Genomic DNA, 19,740 nt, shown 5'->3' with positions numbered 1-19,740 from the left:
TAGCGCCATATCCCACTTTTAATACAAATAACTACCCCGGCCCATCCTCTTTGTCCCCTTCCCGAAGACTTCAGGCCGATCGCTCCTCAAAGTCTTTTTGTTTTTTTCTTCTACGCCCAGCTTGCTCATCTCGGTCAGCTTTAAGATGAGGAGTGGGAGAAGTGGAGATGAGGATAGGGGAGGGGAGCTTGTGGGGGGAGGGGAAGAAGGAGAAGAGAAGAAGGAAAAGGGTAAGAAGAAAAAGGTCCAGGAGGACGGGGCTCAGAGAGAAGGGCGGAGTGAGTGGGACTAAAGAGGGCTTCAAGTGGGAGGGCGAAGAGATGCCAAAGAGTGGGAGAAGTGATTAAGCACGGAAGATGGGTAAAGAAAAAAGTAATGGAGAAAGGGCCAACGAAGAGAAAGCCGCGGGGAGAAGAGTGCTGCGGGCCAAGACACGAACACAGTGACTAGGGGTGGGGAGACAAGCTGCCCGAACGGCGGGACAGTGACGAGACAAAGAAAGGGCGTTGTGTGAGAATACTCGCCACGAGGGTGCAAACTGCCATCCGAAGGCGAAAAGAAATGGAGAGGGGGCTTCAGGAACGACAATTGGTCTGGGACTAAAGGCGAGCTGAGGGAGGGGTCTGGGCCAGGGCTGCAAAGTCCGGGGTCCGACGCGGCGCGGGCCCACGTGGAGCCGGCGCTGAATCACCGCCGGGCGGTCTTTGCACCCTCCCCCCGGCACCCCCGAGACCGGGTGCCCGCAGTCCCCGCCTCCTCAGCCGCCGCCTCCACGGGGCGGGGCCCTAGCCCGGGACCTGCAGCCGCGGCTATAAATGGGCTGCGGCGCGGCCGGCAGAACGCTGTGACAGCCATACGCCCCGAGGCCGCCAAGATGAGCTACACGTTGGACGCGCTGGGCAACCCGGCCGCCTACCGGCGGGTAACCGACCCCCGCTCCAGCTTCAGCCGCGTGAGCGGCTCCCCGTCCAGCGGCTTCCGCTCGCAGTCGTGGTCCCGCGGCTCGCCCAGCACCGTGTCCTCCTCCTACAAGCGCAGCGCCCTAGGGCCGCGCCTCGCCTACAGCTCGGCGATGCTCAGCTCGGCCGAGAGCAGCCTGGACTTCAGCCAGTCCTCGTCCCTGCTCAACGGCGGCTCGGCGCCGGGCGGCGACTACAAGCTGTCCCGCTCCAACGAGAAGGAGCAGCTGCAGGGGCTGAACGACCGCTTCGCGGGCTACATCGAGAAGGTGCACTACCTGGAGCAGCAGAACAAGGAGATCGAGGCGGAGATCCAGGCGCTGCGGCAGAAGCAGGCCTCGCACGCCCAGCTGGGCGACGCTTACGACCAGGAGATCCGGGAGCTGCGCGCTGCACTGGAGATGGTGAATCACGAGAAAGCTCAGGTACAGCTGGACTCGGACCACCTGGACGAAGACATCCACCGGCTCAAGGAGCGCTTCGAGGAGGAGGCGCGGCTGCGCGACGACACCGAGGCGGCCATCCGCGCGCTGCGCAAAGACATCGAGGAGGCGTCGCTGGTCAAGGTGGAACTGGACAAGAAGGTGCAGTCGCTGCAGGATGAAGTGGCCTTCCTGCGGAGCAATCACGAGGAGGAGGTGGCGGACTTGCTGGCCCAGATCCAGGCGTCGCACATCACGGTGGAGCGCAAAGACTACCTAAAGACAGACATCTCGTCCGCCCTGAAGGAGATCCGCTCCCAGCTCGAGTGCCACTCGGACCAGAACATGCACCAGGCTGAAGAATGGTTCAAATGCCGCTACGCCAAGCTCACGGAGGCCGCCGAACAGAACAAGGAGGCCATCCGCTCCGCCAAGGAAGAGATAGCCGAGTACCGGCGCCAGCTGCAATCCAAGAGCATCGAGCTCGAGTCAGTGCGTGGCACCAAGGAGTCACTGGAGCGGCAGCTCAGCGACATCGAGGAGCGCCACAACCACGACCTCAGCAGCTACCAGGTAGGAACCGCGGCTGCGCGGCCAGCCTGCCCCAGCGCCAGCGCCGCGCGTCCCCGACACGCAGGCACGCGCCCGGGCGCGCTCTCCCCCGCGCGCCCTGGTGGCCTCTGGCGAGTGCGCGCGCGCGCGAAGCACATCCAACTTCGAGGCGCTCAGCGTCCTGGCTCCTACCCGCTGCTTTCACAGTCTTCCCCCCACCCACCACCTCCGGCTCCTAAGATCTCTGGTCTTTTTCCAAACGTCCTTCTTGTCCTCAAGAGTCTCGTTTTGGCACCCTTGCTCGTTTTAAATAGGAGGGATACATTCGGGTGTATGGCAGCTACTTGAGGATAGCTTCTGCAGAAATTCACGTGTTCTCAGCTTTTCCAGCCTTGATCAGAAGAACTCTCAAAATTGGCTTCAATCTAAAGGGCTCGGATGGGAATGGCCAGGTCAGCCTTGGGGTTTCCCCATGAATGTTTGTTTCCTGCTGAGACGTGTTCTAGATCCACTGGGCTCAGTGTGGGAAGTGCCCAGAAAATGTCTCACTGTCTTATTATTGATCCTGTTTGCTTATTTGACAATCCCTTGGAGTTTTTTAAAGGGGGAAAGGGTAACTGCGAGCAATATCCCGGAGGTTTGTAGAGGCGGAGGGACTCAGGGGAGGCAAGGGAAGAGGGGGAGGGGGTCGCAAGTGGTTTTCAAAAGAAGTTGCTGTTTGGAAGGATGAGTTTATGGAGACTCTCTGTGTCTGTTTCAGGACACCATCCAGCAGTTGGAAAATGAGCTTCGGGGCACAAAATGGGAAATGGCTCGTCATTTGCGAGAATACCAGGATCTCCTCAACGTCAAGATGGCTTTGGATATTGAGATCGCTGCGTACAGGTACCGTGCTCACTGCGGACGTGACCGAAATACTAACCGCACTGCGGAGCGTGTTGTGGCAGAACCTTCCTCACTGAAGTTAAATAACACAAGCAGATTTCAGGGGGCGTGAATCAGTGTCTCTTTTTCTTTCTTAATTAAAACGAAATTATTCTAAAGGATTGTAAATGTGGTTTTACCACTTTTTATACAGCTATAAGAGTAACAATTAGTTGAAATTGTTTTGAATTAAACGGGGGTGGAGGGAGGGAGAGCACTGATTAACTTCAATCCTTATGTTTAAATTTTTTATTTTAGTGAAAAGTGGTTTTCGAATGTTTAAAACAAAAACGGAGTTTTTGTATTAATATTTTATCTGGTGGTTTCACCCTTTAAACTTGACAATGTCAAGGACAAACATCAAGACATTCAAGTTCTCTGTGTCTGTTACAGCTTACTATTGCCATCATCTGGCTGAGAAGAGCTATAGATTGATACATTAGAATATAGATACATTTATTTTTATAGCTATATATTAACAGATAATTTAGATGTATTGTATTTTATTTTAGACTGTATAATATCGATTATATGTCTAGATATATGTCATGCATAATATATCTATATAGATCTAGATCTAGAGAAATAAATCTATAGATATAAATCTTAATGTAAATAGATTTGCATCTGTAAATATAAATATACAGCCAGAGAGAGAGAAAAGAGATTATAGGCCTGCTAACTGATGTCACCTTGCTGTCCATTAAGTTCATGGGAGAAAATCATTGACTAAACAGCTTTTCTTCTACCAGTAAGGTCATTATAATATTATAAGAATAATAAAGTGAACTCACAGACCTATCTCTCTTTTCAGGAAAACTGAATAATTATATTGAATTGACACTTTATGATTAGAATCGCAGACCAGTTTATAACTTAATGCACCCATATTAGCATCTAGCTAGAATATATACTTATATAGCCTAAGTTCTGATTTATGCTAAATAGTTTTGTATTTTTTTTAACATTACATTCGTTAAAAAGAAATTTAGTATACATCTTGAAAGTCCAAATGCTCAGGAAGGTCACCGGGACTTTTTGTGGCCACTAGAGAGATTTTCATCATACTCACGTTGCATCAAATAGACTGGCGCAGGGCGCGATTTGGTGGCTAGTTCTGATTCGTGGACTATTGGGTGTGGTTAGTTACTGCAGCAGGTGATTGGCTGGGGGTCCATAAGAATCTGTCTCCATCACTGAATATGACACAATATGCCAGTGAAATGATAGCACGTATTACACTGGCTTGGTGGAATCCTTTATTTCTGTGATTCGATTTATTCAAAGCTATCTATTGCGTTCCCCAAAATGTAATGAAGCTCGGAAGGCCCAATGAAATTTTAATTATGTCTTGTCTTCTTTGATTCTCTCCTTAGAAAACTCCTGGAAGGTGAAGAGACCAGATTTAGCACATTCTCAGGAAGCATCACTGGGCCACTATATACACACCGACAGCCCTCGGTCACAATATCCAGTAAGATTCAGAAAACCAAGGTAGAAGCTCCCAAGCTAAAGGTCCAACACAAATTTGTCGAGGAAATCATAGAGGAAACCAAAGTGGAAGATGAGAAATCAGAAATGGAAGAGGCCCTGACTGCCATTGCAGAGGAAATGGCAGTTTCCATGAAAGGAAAGAAGGAAGATGAGGCGGAAGAAAAGGAAGAGGAACAAGGAGCAGAAGAAGAAGTTGTAGCAACCAAAAAGTCTCCAGTGAAAACTACTGCGCCTGAACTTAAAGGAGAGGAAGAAGAAGAAGAAGAAGAAGAAGATGAGGGTGCTAAATCAGACCAGGCCGAAGAAGGGGGATCTGAGAAGGAAGGTTCTAGTGAAAAAGAGGAAGGTGAGCAGGAAGAAGAAGGTGAAACAGAGGCTGAAGGTGAAGGAGAGGAAGCTGAAGCCCAGGATGAGAAGAAAACTGAGCAAAAGCGGGAAGAGGTGGTCACCAAGGTGGAGCTGGTGGCAGAAGCTAAGGTGGAAAAGCCAGAGAAAGCCAAGTCGCCCATGCCAAAATCACCAGTGGAGGAGGTGAAGCCAAAAGCAGCAGCGGGAGCTGGGAAAGGTGAGCAGAAAGAGGAAGACGGGAAAGTAGAGGAAGGAAAGAAAGAAGCAGTAAAAGAAGCTCCCAAGGAGGAGAAGGTAGAGAAAAAGGAGGAGAAGCTGAAAGACATGCCGGAGAAGAAGAAAGCTGCATCCCCAGTGAAGGACGACGTCATGCCGGAGGTGACACCCATCACCAAATCAGTAAAGGTGAGCTTGGAGAAAGGTGCCAAAGAGGAGAAGCCTCGGCAGCAGGAGAAGGAGAAAGCGGAAGAGGAGGGAGGGAGTGAGGAGGAAGGCAGTGATCAAGGTTCAAAGGAATCCAGGAAGGAAGACATAGCCATCAATGGGGAGGTAGAAGGAAAGGAGGAAGAGCAGGAGACAAAGGAGAAAGGCACTGGGGGAGAAGAGGAGAAAGGGGTCGTCACCAATGGGCTAGACTTAAGTCCAGCAGATGAAAAGAAGGGGGGCGACAGAAGTGAGGAAAAAGTGATGGTGACCAAAAAGATAGAAAAAATCACCAGTGAGGGGGGAGACGGTGCTACCAAATACATCACTAAATCTGTCACTGTCACTCAAAAGGTCGAAGAGCATGAGGAGACCTTTGAGGAGAAACTAGTGTCTACTAAAAAGGTAGAGAAGGTCACTTCACACGCCGTAGTAAAGGAAGTCTCCCAGAATGACTAATAATCTGAGTCCATTGCAAAAGGTTAAGCCATATGACAATTTCAAAATGCATGTGATCGACAGCTTCAAAACAGAACGGGTTCTCCCATGGGGGCTCCAGACATTGTATTTTACTTTGTGCAATATGAGGGAACTGCATGCAAGCTCAGGATACTCCCTCCCCAGTCTTTGGGGGGTTCAAATGCATGATATTGTATGTACCTGGGGAATTGGCCAATTTCCTAAGCTGTTGGAAGGGGCGCACTCAGCGGGGGGGATGTCTTGAGATGTATTATGCAAAGAACCAACTGAGCCAAAAATAATAAATGAAACACAGAACTCTCTTAGCCTTAAGAAAGCTATATATGAATAATTATGTTTACCTCACTGGTGCATTTAAAATGGACTTTCGTTCGTGGGAGAACCTCGTTGACATGCACAGTTTGCAACCTTTCATTGATTGATGTTAAACGTCACAGCAGTACTTGCTCAATAAAGGTCATATTGGAAACATAGTCAATTGCTTGTTCATGTCATTTTAAAGGGACATTTCAACTACCTGACCCTTTCTTTCCCAAGAGTAGATTATTTGGGAGATTATAAGCCACCTGCATTTCTTTATCACCATTTCCCTGAGAGCAAATCGTAAAAAAAAATATAATCACCAAAAACTTTTTCAGGTGTCAAAATCTTTATTTAACCCAACCTTCATCCCAAAATTTAAAAGTTATATTTTTGAAATAAAAATGAAAGCATCCGATAAAAAGATAAAATTGGTGGGACAGAAGTCTTCAACCTCTAGGTGTTTCCATCCCAAATCAGAACTCAGAGAACCTCAAAGTGAAAGGCATAAGAAAGGACTCATAACTTGTTCCTTGGAGTTAAAACACAAAGGACCACTTGGCATTTATAACAATGTGTCCAGAAGAAGCAGGACTGAAATCACTAACAGTCCTGGCAAGAAATATCCAGTCTCAGATACATGGCCTGGTGAACACACACACACACACACACACACACACACACATACGCTTATCTACAGCACTTTCTTGATACAGTTGATGGACATTTATACTTTTAATGTTTTACTGATTTGGTGAAAACAATGTCAAAAATAAATAAATAACTTCCCTTAAAGAAAAACAGATTCTCTGATACAAGTACTCTAAGTTTTACATTTTTTTAAAAGGCCTGATCTTAACCAAGGAAATTATATAAGTCCCTTTCAAAATATAGCTGTTCTGGACCTTTAAGACCATTAATAATATATTAATTAATACCTTATTTGTTTCAAATCCATATTTTTTTCTTACCAATAGGATCATCCCAATAATATAATCCTAGATCCTCTTTTCAATGGCTTTTCAAAATACTTCTATTTTAATTTCTAAATGTACCCAGAAGCTTGTTGCTAATGCAAATAATTTGTAACAATGTTTCCCAATACTTAGCCATTCGCCAAACCTCACAATTGTTGCTATATCTGCATATCATTTCTACAAGTATACATTTTTCTCCTTAAGACAACTTCTGTCTTGCATTAAAAAAACAATTTTTCTAAAGCAATAATATCTATGCCACCCAAGGGGAAACAGCATTTTTAAATATAATCAACAAAAACTTGCTCTAGTTATATAGAATTTAAAAATTAAAAAAAGACACAATTGGAAGGATACAGGATAACTCCTAGGATGGAAGGATGAGCTAAAGAGGCAGGTGTTGAGAAAAACCAGCTGGGACAGCCCCAGGAACTGAGATAGTAGGAATGGGCATGTAGTCAGAGGTGACTGAACTCAAAACTTTATCTCACGTTTCTGAAAGTTCAGAAATAGCATACATTTGCCTGACATCTCGACCAGCAAAGGAGGAAGCACTTTGATTGACAGTCCTGCCAAGTCTGACACCAATGACGCAGCAGTATTTCCCCAGAGAAAAGTCTGGGAGCTATTATCTGAAGTGGAAATGCAAACTGGCTCTATATGATAAGCTACTTGAATTTTTAAATACCTACTCAATATATAGCCATTACTATAAAACTATCTATCTTTCTACTCCTAAAATCATCTCATTTACCAGTGCTGGCTCCCGAGTCTACCACAGTTTAGAAACCCCATTTTGTAGCACACACTGTTTTAAAATTTTAAAAGGATCAATCAACAACCCTCCCTAAGGCCAGCACTAGAGATTTGTCCCTTCAGCTCCCAACTTTGTTTTCCTGAGAGGGAAAGAACTTGAAAAAAATTGCACATATTCCGAAAGACAGGCCACTCTTTCCCCCTCTTTGAAAATAATAGAACAACATACCTTTGATAAGCCATGCAGACATTTATAAATGTATCACATTGCTTGGTTGATATATTAACTCAAATATTTATCGTAGACTAGGGACTTGGAATACAATGCTCTTTTCTTCTGGGATTCAGTAAGTCTGTTGTCAATGCCAATTGTTTTACTACTATTTAAAGAGGAGGAAATTTGAAATTCATGTTTCTAAATATGTTGAGTGACAGCAAGAGAGTATTTAAAACTAAGCACAAGCCTCCGAGTGTTTAGGAAATTAGAATACTTTTTGTCTGACTATAATCTGTTCCTTGTTAAAATGACATTAAGCCATTGCAAAACAGAATTGCTACTTTTCCCTTAGATTGCCTTAGAAATACTATTTTGTCTTAAATATTGTAAGAGTTACCAAAGCTAATTAGTCCTCAGTTTTCAAATACAAGGAAACTGGGGCACAGAACGTTTTTAAAAAATTTTCTCTGGATCACGTAGCTAGTAGATAATGGAGCTGGGATTCATCCTTGGTAGTCCAGCTCTAGGACACATAATCTTAACCTGTGTACAACACTGCCCCTTAGTTCAATCCATTGTGGCCACCCGAGTTTATTAGCAAAGCCTGCTGTGTTCCCTTCTTTCTTTCAAGATTGAAAGAAAGAAAATAGATCTATGCCATGAATCTCTCACTTAATATGCTTACAAATCTCTTCACATGTTAAAAATGATGGAATAGCACTGTTTGCATCATGAGAAGACTGAAACAAACCAGAAACAAAATAAATGGTGATTCCTTCCACCACAACAGCTTGCAGTACACAAAAATCTGGCAGACTTTTCTCACGATAACTTTAATATTCAACAGAAAAGGAAAGTTATTTCAAGCCCACTGCCTTCTATTTCCAGTCAGTGCAGAGACAGTAGTAAAACATTGGGATATTTGTTTCCAAAACAAATAGATTGGTCCTTCCAGTTTGAAGCAAGTTACTTTTTCCTGGTGGTTTATGTAATTCGCCCAAAGGGAAACAGGAGCTATTTTTAAGTGAATTGTTTTATTGAGTCTACACAGGATTCATCCACTGCCAGGATTCCTCTGCCCTTAGACATGTAGGGCTTTGGCAACAGCACTGGATTTGAGTTCAAGTCCCAAGTCCCAGGTCTATAGTAAAAGTGTGTGTCTTGAGTTCATTATATTCTTCTTCTAAGCTTCTGCAATAGACTTCATGTTTGTGTTCTTTAAATTCATATATTAAACCTTAATGCCCAATGTAACAGTATTTGGATGCAGGGCTTTTAGGAGGTGCTTAGGTTACGAGGGTAACACCTCATGAATGGGATTACTCCTTTTAAAAAAAAAGACCCCAGAGATCTCCCTTGCCCCTTTCACCATGTAAAGACATTGAGAAGACATCCATCTACGAACCAGGAAGTGGGCTGTCACCAGACACCAAAACATGTTCCCTTGATCTTGGACTTCCAGCCTCCAGAATGGTGAGAAATAAATTTCAGTTGTTTATAATCCATCCACTCTATGATATTTTGTTACAGCAGCCCAAACTGACTAAGGCAGCTTCCACTTCCTTATCTGTAAAATAGGTGTGCTAACATACTCTTCAAAGGGTTTCTGAGGTCATCAAATGAGATGACATCTATGAAAGTGCCTAGACAGGCACAGACTAGCTGATCAAAGCCATTTCTTGAATGTATTGAATTTGTGGTTTTTTTGCTTTTGTTTTTTTTTTAATTTATTGGAGTGACAATTGTTAATGAAATTACATAAATTTCAGGTGTATAATTCTGTATTACATCATCTATAAATCCCATTGTGTGTTCACCACCCAGAGTCAGGTTTCCTTCTGTCACCATATCTTTGATCTCCCTTACCCTCATCTCCCACCTCCCACCCCCCCAGAATTTACTTAATTTGAAGGTAAGAAATTCATTGAATCATTAACTTCCTTATACATGATTTCAATACAGATTGCAAATTACAATGAGTTTACCAGAATAAGTATACAACATAAATATGCATGTACACATACGTTTCTTCACCAGTGCACAGATAATATATTATATAATAACACACTATAATTCATTACTCATATAACGACTTTGTATAGAAAATAATTGTATTTTTCACTGCAATCAACTATAGGCACTGCTTAACAACCCAATAATCCATTTACATAAGAGTTTCTTGATGCAAATCATTTAAGGCAATATTGAGAATAAGAGAGAAAAACAGTTTTGTGTTAGGCCTATGAAAACAACTTTAAATCCTCAAATCCATATTGATTGCTCTCAACACCACAATGCAAGGCTTACAGAGTTTTCTTCAACTTCTTAACTGAGGCATTTTGATGTTATCACATCATATCTTCAATAAGTTATTGATTTTTAAGGTAATTCTCCTTAAATAATTTCTGTAGATCTGGTTAGCATTCTTGTCTTACAACAGAACGTAATTGGGGGGGAAAAGGTAACAGTTGATCAGATCAAAAGTCCTTTTTTTTCACCCTGTAATATTTAAGGGGAGGGTAATTGTTCTAAAAGCCTAAGTAGGAAGTTAGACCACTTACACCTACAGTCTTGTTTTGTGGGTGTGTTGCAGGAAGACAGGGGAGGATGAAGGGAGGAGGGCACAGAATCATGGGTCCAAGAACTTGAGTAAAAATTTTGTTTCCAGAAGGCAGACATGGGGAAAGTCCTGATTCTCAATTGAGATCATAGGATCACCAGTCAGAGGTCGACTGCAAATATCACATAGGCTCTATCTTTTGTCATTTTCACATTCAAAAGAGAGTATAGGCTATGACAGCTAAAAGAGATGCCAATAAAATTAGTCTCCTTGTCTAATTGGTTCTCATCTCTTAAAGGAACTTTGGTGAGCAGAGTAACTTTACCAGTTCACATTAGGGCTTCTGAATGTCCTCAATTTTAACTGCTCATAATCTCCAGAAAACCACAGATTGGTTGGAAACACAGAGTAGTATATTTCACAAAGTACTTTCTATGTCCTTGAACTTGGGAAGCTTGAACCTCAGTACAACTCACAACACCCCTACACCTCCCATTTTAACTTGGAAAACTGGAAGACGGTTTGAATCCTGAGATAATGCTTTTAAATTTTTCTCAATTTAGATGTAAAAAAATTTACTCAGAGCCAGAAAGAGTATTTCAGCTAAAGGGAACTTTGCACTTGAAATAGCATATGCTTATATTTGGAAGAATAGAAAGTTAAGAGTTATTAACTTACAGCCATGTAAATATATAATATGTGAATATCTCAAAGAAAAAGAGGAAGCTGCCCATCCTTTTCTCCAGATTTCTTTCTAATCAAGGCTGCTTAGTTGTTTCTGAACTGAACTTCTGAGTGGCCTAAATAAAATTACAGCTGTAAGAATAACAATGAATAACAATGTCTGACAAGTAGTAGATGCCTAATAAATGGTAAATTCCCCTTGCCATGATTATAATCAATTTTAAAAGTATTAATTAAAATAGTAGCACTTATTAAATTACCGTGTCTATATAAGATACACACAAAAATTCAATCTATAGCAAACCAAGAAGTAGAAGAGTTAGATACCTTCTAATTAAACTTTATTTAATATTTGCTAGTTGGAATCATAGAATCCTAACGGCTGGATTAGCTTCTGCTATTGAACGCCCCTTTTTCAGGCCTGAAAAGTAGTTGCCTGTCCTTTAACTGAGTATCTCCAGGGACAGGAAGTTGGTTTGTTACAGGGCATCCATTAAACATCTATGGCTATTTGCAAAGCCTTCTTTTTACTGCTCCAATATCTGATCCCTTATAACTTTTATTCACTGGAGCAAGTTCTGAGGAATCCCATACATCTTTATTCCTTTTTTCCCAGGATGTACCTTCAGAAAGATAAATGCTTGTGCTCTAATCCAAATAGCTCAAAAATAGTTGTTCAGTTTACTACATACCACTTTATCTTGCAATAAATCACTTTATCTTCATAATAAGCACATGTGCAGAAATTATTTTTATTGCCATAGATATTTTTATAGAAAAGATAGCAAATATGTATTCTATATTTGTTTGCTTCTGAAATTAACCTTCCACCTATTGGGCCTAAGCAGTTCCCATTATTCATTTTTTGGTTTATGGAAGAATTAACTAATCTTCCAAGAGCATTACCTTAAAACTCGCTGTTATATAAGTGAAAAAAAATGTTCATTATCAGTTCCCTCAGTTATAATCTAGTTTCCATCATCCTGTGCCTGAATACATAATTTTGTTTTGTAGAATCCCTTTTACCAAATAAAATATATTAAGATTCTAGTTGGTGTAAGAAACATTCCATGTCTCTATTTTTCCATTTCTCAGACTCTTAAGAAGTCACTGAGCAAAAAAAAAAAAAAAAAAAAAAGAAAAAAAGTTTCTTCTATTACTTGGTCACCTATAATACATAACTGGTTCTTTTTGGTACAGTAACATGTATCTGCCTATCATCTTTCACCAACTATTTGCTCCTTGGTGATAGCAACAAGGAAGGTATCTCAATTGGGTTAAAGTGATTAAGTATTGAGTGGAATTATTTCTAAGCATCAGCAATTAGACAGATTTGAATAGTTCTAAATAAGCATGCCTTGAACTTAACGTAATAGAAATCTGGATAAATTTGGATATGTCACTTCTACATCCCACCCATTGTAATCTGTTACTGTCATAGCTTGAGAGGAAATTTCCTTCAGTGGGTGTTATTGCCCAACTTAATAATCACCGTGCCCCAATGAAAGTAGTGATCAATGTCTACCCACTGAATTCACTCCTTGGCATACAGAATGAGCACTCTAAACGAAGCAAAGTATGTGGCTAATTATGTGGCTCCAAATTATTTGGAGAGTTGATACATATTTCCATTTTTCATCAGCCACCCATAAAATAATCACCAATCTTTCTGAAATTATCACTTTCTCATTGGCAATTAGAAAATTACTTTGCCTCATATTCTTTGCCTTATATTCTGTTCTCAGGAAGACACATGGATCTCAATAACCTCAATAAGAGATGCAAAAAATAAGGCCCAGATAGGGAAAGTGAAAGAGATCTTCCAAAGTATCTATCTCCTCCTTGAATTTGGTGGAAAGAAATGAATTCTTACTGGGGAGAGAAGACTTGTCGAAGAATGAGAACAGTCAATAGGATTAAAGACTTTTACCTGGCCCACACTGACGCTCTCTGAAAACTTGAAACTTCTTCCATTTCCATCCCTTTGGGTGGCACTGATCAGACAAAGCCTTGAATTCATAGAATTTACTTGGCCCTTTCCCCAAATCTCTGTAGATAACTACAACAACCTAGGAAGTACAATATAGCTTTTTAGAAGACAGCTTTTGATGTCTGATCAGACCTTGGTTTGAACCTCAGTTCCAAAGTTTTTAAGCTGAATTACTAAATCAGGGGCCAGTCAGGAGAAAGAAAAAACAAAATCATTTCTAACAGAATGGAATTTAATGGAGGGAAATGTTACCACAAAGTTAAGGAAAAGCTAAAGAGCCAAAAGGAAATGCCCACAAGGTAAGTGAGTCCTGACTGAGTGTTTGTGCCCCCAAAGGCAGAAAGTCAGAAGATGTGCTGAGAAAGAGCCACTGGTCATGTGAAGCTGGTCACGTGAATCTCTATGGCAATGGCAACATCTGCCCTACAGCAACGTCCATAATTGAAATACCTAAAACTCCTATATTTCTCTGCAGTTTAGAAAGTAGCTTCAGATACATCATCCTATTTAAGCCTCACAATATGTAGGAGAGATATTGCGATTTCTCTTTTCAATTTGCAGAAACAGAAGCACAGAGGAATGATTTATCTACATAGAGGAAAGGTATGCATTACTAGGACTTTAAAAGAAATTTTAAGTTTTAAATTCTAAGTAGAACAAGTATTCATTGTAGAATGTTTACCCATATTCCCACTATCTTAGATAATTATTGTTTCCAGCTTTTTCTATGCACAAATTTGGTATGGCTGTGATCACTTTGAAAATATCATTTAGTAACTCACTTTTTCATTAACAGTATATTATAAATGTTTTCCCATTTTATTTCAAATTCATCACTATGGCTAGATATAATATGGACTCTGGCATTTTTCATATCCCTCTCTTCTTCTTCAAACAGCTCCACCCATCTATGGTTATCATAATCCATTTATTCCAGTTGATTCATTGGCTTCAAAACCATAATATTACAGCCCCAAACTATTTAGATCATGAAAATAAACATATTATGTTGACAATAATAATCTTTGTTGTTGTTATTGTCATTATTATTATTATTATTATTATTATTACACTTCACCCTTTCTTGAAGACCAAGCTACCAAAACATAATCAACAGATGCTTTTTGAGCATCCCGTTCATGTAGGAGACATATCAGCTATAAGAGTGAGTGAGTTGATATTTGATTCTTCCCACTTAAATCTGAGTCAGCACAAGCAATCTGTGGTTGAAGTTGTTTATGGTTTAAAAATTGGCATTAGGCAAAATAAATATCAGCCTCAAAGGTCATGATGTAGGCGAGATAGGTTTGAGAAAAAAATTCAAAATAGAAAGCAATCCAAGAGACCAAAAGAGGATCAGAAGAGGCAGGAATCTTACCAAAACTAAAGAAGGAATGCTGAAGAGAAAGAACTGACAATGGAGTTTGGTGGGAAAAGCATGAACTTACTAATAGTCTAAAGGTACAGTCTAAAGGTACACTCACTCCTTGGGTGGCCTAGGGCACATGCCTTCACAGATTCTCAGAATCCTGAGGCTGGAAGGCACATTATTATCACCATAGTTATGTTTGCTATACATTTATTAATTGACAGCAACCAGGCTAATTCTTTATATGGATTACCTTGTTTAATTTCATTGTGATAACCACCTTATAAAATAGAATAGAAAGTATAAAATCCCTGACAAGAAAATTGAGGTTACAGGAAGTTAAGTCAATTATCCAATGCCCCAGAACCAGTAAGTGTCAGAGAAAAGAATCAAGTCAGTGTTCTCTGACATATGCTCTTGACCCTGCACTGTAATGCTTTCCTTAAAGGATACCTAGTTTCATTCAACTCCTATGATCCTTAAGTCCATTTTACGACAATCTGCCAATATTGGAAAACATCCAGTGATGGACTCTACTGTTTACCATAGCGGCCCATTCCATTTTTGAACAGCTCTGAATTCATTCATTCATTCATTCATTCATTCATTCATTCAACAAATGTTAATAAGCACAAATATTTTATGGGACAGCCCTGCAAATATAGCAGTGAACAAACTCAATCCCTGCCTTAATGGAGTTTATATTCCTATTGGAATAATAAAGGAATAAACAAAGAGAAAATATAAAGGATTCAGAGGATTTCCAGTAAAAATGGCGGAGTAGGTAAAGACTTGCTTGCATCCTCTCATGACCATATCAAAATGACAACTAAACTACAGAACAACTATCATTGAGAATTGCCTGAAATCTAGATGAACAGAAGTCCTACAACAAAGGACATACAGAAGAAGCCCCATTGACACTGGTAGAAGGGACAGAGATGCAAAATGGTCTGGCCCCACACACACATGTGGCATTTAAAAATCAGGAGAGCTATCTTGGCCATGCAGGTTCCCCCTAAGGAGCCAGGGACCCCACTCCCACACTAGGCTCCCCAGCCCAGGGTTCCAGTGCTTGGAAGAGAAATCTCTACAATGACTGGCTGTGAAAAACAGCAGTGACTTGGGTTGAATGAGATTGAGGACTGCTGGAGTCTCAGTTGTTCCTCTTAAAGGACCCACATACAGACTTATTCTCTGAAGGACTCATTTGCTTTGAGCTCCAGTGTTTGGGCAGCAGCTTGAAAAGTGCCAGGGACATATGGGGAGGAAGTGAATTGTCTGACTGGGGCGAGGCCTGGAGGGGCAGCTTCCTCCCAGACAGAAGTGCTGGCAAAGCCATTATTCCTTTGTTGAGCCCTCCTCCAACCTAGCGTGCAGACACAGTGGGCTCCATATCAACCTGGCTAACACCCTTTACCCCGTCCTGTTGATTCCATGAAACCTCACCCCATCCAACTTTCGGACCCACCCACGTTACTTCCAGTTGTTTTTCCATACAACTGGCCTGTCTTGACTCATACTGAAGATTTTCCTAAAATCTATCAAAGGTTCACAAACCCCAAACAAGCAGCATCTGACCTCAGCATGCCCCATACCTTGCACCGAACAGCACCAAGCCTAGCACTAATGGCAGCTGGCCTCGATTTACAGCTTATCTTCTCCTAGGCACCTCCAATCTCTGTGCACATGGCAGCCATCTGTGAATTTCTTTGTGGTTTATTCCAGATGGCCCTGCGCAGGGCATAGGCAGAGGCTAAAATTGGAAACTTGGCAATTTTAGATGGGGTCCCTCCCAGGAAGCTCTGGGTCAGCACACTTGGTGGCTGGTTCTGACTAAGCCAGAACACCACCCAGCTGCCTCTGCAGATGACACACCCAAAAGGCAGACTGGTCAGACACCAGAGCCCTACTAAAGCAAATCCTGCTCCATAGGGTCAGCCCCTGCACAACAGCAGCTCTACTGTAGTCATGGCCAGTCTTCTACTAATCAGCCTGAGGGTCAATCCCTCCCACTGACATGAAAACAGCAACTAAGGCTCAACTACAACAGGAGGGCAAACACAGGTCATACAAGGGACACACCTGCAGCTCCTGACTCAAGTGACCAGGGAGACTGAACCACTGGGCCCCACACAATGCCTACTACAAAGGCCATTCTACAAACACCAAGAGACATAGTTGCCCAACCTAATACATATAAACACAGAGAGGCAGCCAAAATGGGGAGACAAAGAAACATGTTTTAAATGAAAGAACAGAACAAACTCCAGAAAAAGAACTGAACAAAATGAAGACAAGCAATCTATCAGACTCAGAGTTCAAAACACTGGTTATAAGGATGCTCAATGATCTTAGTGAGAACTTCAACAAAGACATAGGAAACATAAAAATGGAAATAGAAAATATAAAAAGGAACCAGTCAGAAATGAAAAGTATAATAACTGAAATAAAGAATACATTAGAGGGAATCAGCAGTAGCTTAGACGAGGCAGAGAATCGAATCAGTGATTTAGAAGATAAGGTAGCAGAAAACACCCAGTCAGAACAGCAAAAAGAAAAAAGAATTAAAAAAAAAATGAGGATAGTTTAAGGGGCCACTGGGACAATATCAAACATACCAACATTCACATCATGACGTATCAAAAGGAGAAGAGAGAGAGCAAGAAATTGAAAACCCATTTGAAGAAATAAGGATGGAAAAGTCTCCTAACCTGATGAAGGAAATAGACATAGAAGCCAGAAAGTACAGAAAGTCCCAGACAAAATGAACCTAAACAGGCCCACTCCAAGACATATCATAATTAAAATGCCGAAAGTTAAAGGCAAAGAAAGAATCTTAAAAGCAGCAAGAGAAAGGCAGGAGCTCCCATAAGACTGTCAGCTGATTTCTAAACAGAAACTTTGCAGGCCAGAAAGATTGACATGAAATATTCAAAAAGATTAAATGCAAGGAACTACAACCAAGATTAGTCTACCCAGCAAAGCTATTTAGAATCGAAGGACAAATAAAGAGCTTCCCAGACAAGAAAAATCTAAAGGAATTCATCATCACCAAACCAGTATTACTAGATATGTTAAAGGGACTTCTTTAAGAAGAAGGTGGGGGGGGGGGAAGATTTTTTAAAATATGAATAATAAAATGGCAATAACTACTTATCTATCAACAATCACTTTGAATGTAAATGAATTAAATGCTTCTACCAAAAGACATAGGGTGGCAGAATGGATAAGAAAACAAGATCCTTACATATGCTGCCTAGAAAAGACTCATTTCAGATCAAAAGACACACACAGGCTGAAAGTAAAGGGATGGAAAAGATATTTCATGAAAATAGGAATGGAAAAAAAAGCTGGGGTAGCAATACTTACAGATTTTAAAATAAAGGTTATAACAAGAGACAAAGAAGACCCAGCAATTCCACTGCGAGGTATTTATCCAAAGAAACCCCAAACACTAAGTTGAAAAGACATATGCATCTGTATGTTCATTGCAGCATTATCTACAATAGCCATAATATGAAAGTAACTTGTGTGTCCATCAGTGGATGAATAGATTTGAAAAAAGGTGGCACACATATACAATGGAATATCACTCAGCCATAAAGAAGAATGAAATCTTGCCATCTTCAAAAACATGGATGGAACTAGAAGGTATTATGCTGAGCGAAGTCAGACAGAGAAAGACAGAGAAAGACAAATACCATCTGATTTCACTTATATGTGGAATCTAAAGAACAAAATTAACAACTAGAAACAAACTCATAGATGGAGAATACTTTGATGGTTGCCAGATGGGAGGAGGGTTGGGGGGTGTGGAAAAGAAGAAGGGATTAAGAAGGACAGACTGGTAGTTACAAAATAGTCATGGGGATGTAAAGTACAGCATGAGGAATATAGTCAATAATATTGTAATAATTATGTATGGGGTCAGATGGGTAGTAGATTACTGGGTTTATTACCTTGTAAGCTATATAAATATCTAATCAATATTTTGTACACTTGAAACTAATGTAATATTATATGTCAACTGTAATTTAAAATAAAAAATAATTACTTAAAAAAATAAAAATAAAGGATTTAGAAGCTGATAACTGCTTTGGAAAAAATAAAATAGGATAAGGAAGTTAGACAGTGCTGAATGGGAAGAAAGAGGTTGTTGTTTCATATAGATTGGTTTAGGATGGCCTCTCTAATAAATATGTGTGGCATTTATGAGACATATATGCAGATACCTGTAAGAGATATGCAGATATATATATGAAAGAATCCATTTCAGGCAAATTCTAAGGCAAAACCTTGTTTGGCATGTTTGTGGAATAGTAAGGCCAGGGTAGTGGGAACAGAATGGGCAAGCGGGAAGCAAGGTTCAGGGAAAAGTGGGACCTGAATGAAGGCCTTTGTAGGCCACTGTAAGTGCAAAGCTTGGGAGGGTTTTGAGCAAAGGAGTGACACAGATATAATTAGAAAGAATCACTCTGGCTATTGTTGTTGAATATTGACTGGGAACAGGAGACAGTGAGGACAAAAGGGCCAGTTAGAAACTATTGCAATGATCTAGACATGAGATTTGGGTTTCTAGAATCCAAAAGGCAGCATTGATGATGGTGAGAAGTGCTTGGCCATTGGCCATATTTTGAAAATAAAGTCCATTAGATTTTTTGATGGAGAACTGCAGAGAGTAGGAGGAAAGAGAAATTGAAGGTAATTCCAGAGTGTTTGGTCTGGAAACCAGGGAGGATGGAGCTCCATCTATTGATATGGGAACAACTGGGGAAGACTTTAGAAGAAGGCAGGTTTAAGGAAAAGATAGGGAAATTGACTGCTCATGAGACAGTGAAAAGGACATGACATCTCAAGGGAAACCAGTTGCCATAAACCCTGTGCTCTTATTTTACCTCTAAAATAGCTCTCGGTATTGTGAGAAAAGGTGAAAGTGCTTTCAAGAGTATAACACTCTACCAAATTTTATAATCATTGAAATTACAAAATCAACTGTAAAGAGTGAAAGGAATACACAGATGGGGAATTTGTCCCCATATGGATAGTAGGTTGATGACAGAGGAGAAAATAAACCTGATCATGTAAAATGATGTAAAACGAATGTGTTGGCTTTAACAGTGTAATGTGGCCTTGGAGATGATGATACTCTTGAGCTGCTTGCAATCTCCATGAGATTCTTCAAGTCTTTCAAAGCAATTTTCTTATTCTGATGCTTCACAATCACATAATTCCTGGCTGGAAAAATCTGCTGTTATTCCTCAGGAGGCATGATCAGTAATTTG

At 41.0% G+C, this 19,740-nt stretch overlaps 1 protein-coding gene across 1 annotated transcript; it reads left to right on the top strand.

Moving 5' to 3' along the window:
• The first annotated feature begins 514 nt into the window (after positions 1–514).
• Positions 515–6,075, top strand: NEFM (neurofilament medium chain). Its single transcript, XM_081077949.1, has 3 exons — positions 515–1,954; positions 2,694–2,818; positions 4,234–6,075. The coding sequence occupies exons 1-3, from the start codon at positions 875–877 to the stop codon at positions 5,579–5,581; spliced, it is 2,553 nt and encodes an 850-aa protein (XP_080934075.1). The 5' UTR covers positions 515–874; the 3' UTR covers positions 5,582–6,075.
• Positions 6,076–19,740: the final 13,665 nt, after the last annotated feature.

The sequence above is a fragment of the Rhinolophus hipposideros genome (genome assembly GCF_964194185.1).
Source record: "Rhinolophus hipposideros genome assembly, chromosome: 16".
NCBI lineage: Eukaryota > Metazoa > Chordata > Mammalia > Chiroptera > Rhinolophidae > Rhinolophus > Rhinolophus hipposideros.
Note: the sequence above shows the minus strand (reverse complement) of the source record. Positions and strands in the feature narration are given on the sequence as shown.

Coding starts and splice junctions, on each gene's coding strand:
- NEFM (XM_081077949.1), top strand. CDS start 875: ATGAGCTACACGTTGGACGCGCTGGGCAACCCGGCCGCCTACCGGCGG. Junction 1,955..2,693: donor ACGACCTCAGCAGCTACCAG/GTAGGAACCGCG, acceptor TGTCTGTTTCAG/GACACCATCCAGCAGTTGGA. Junction 2,819..4,233: donor ATTGAGATCGCTGCGTACAG/GTACCGTGCTCA, acceptor TTCTCTCCTTAG/AAAACTCCTGGAAGGTGAAG.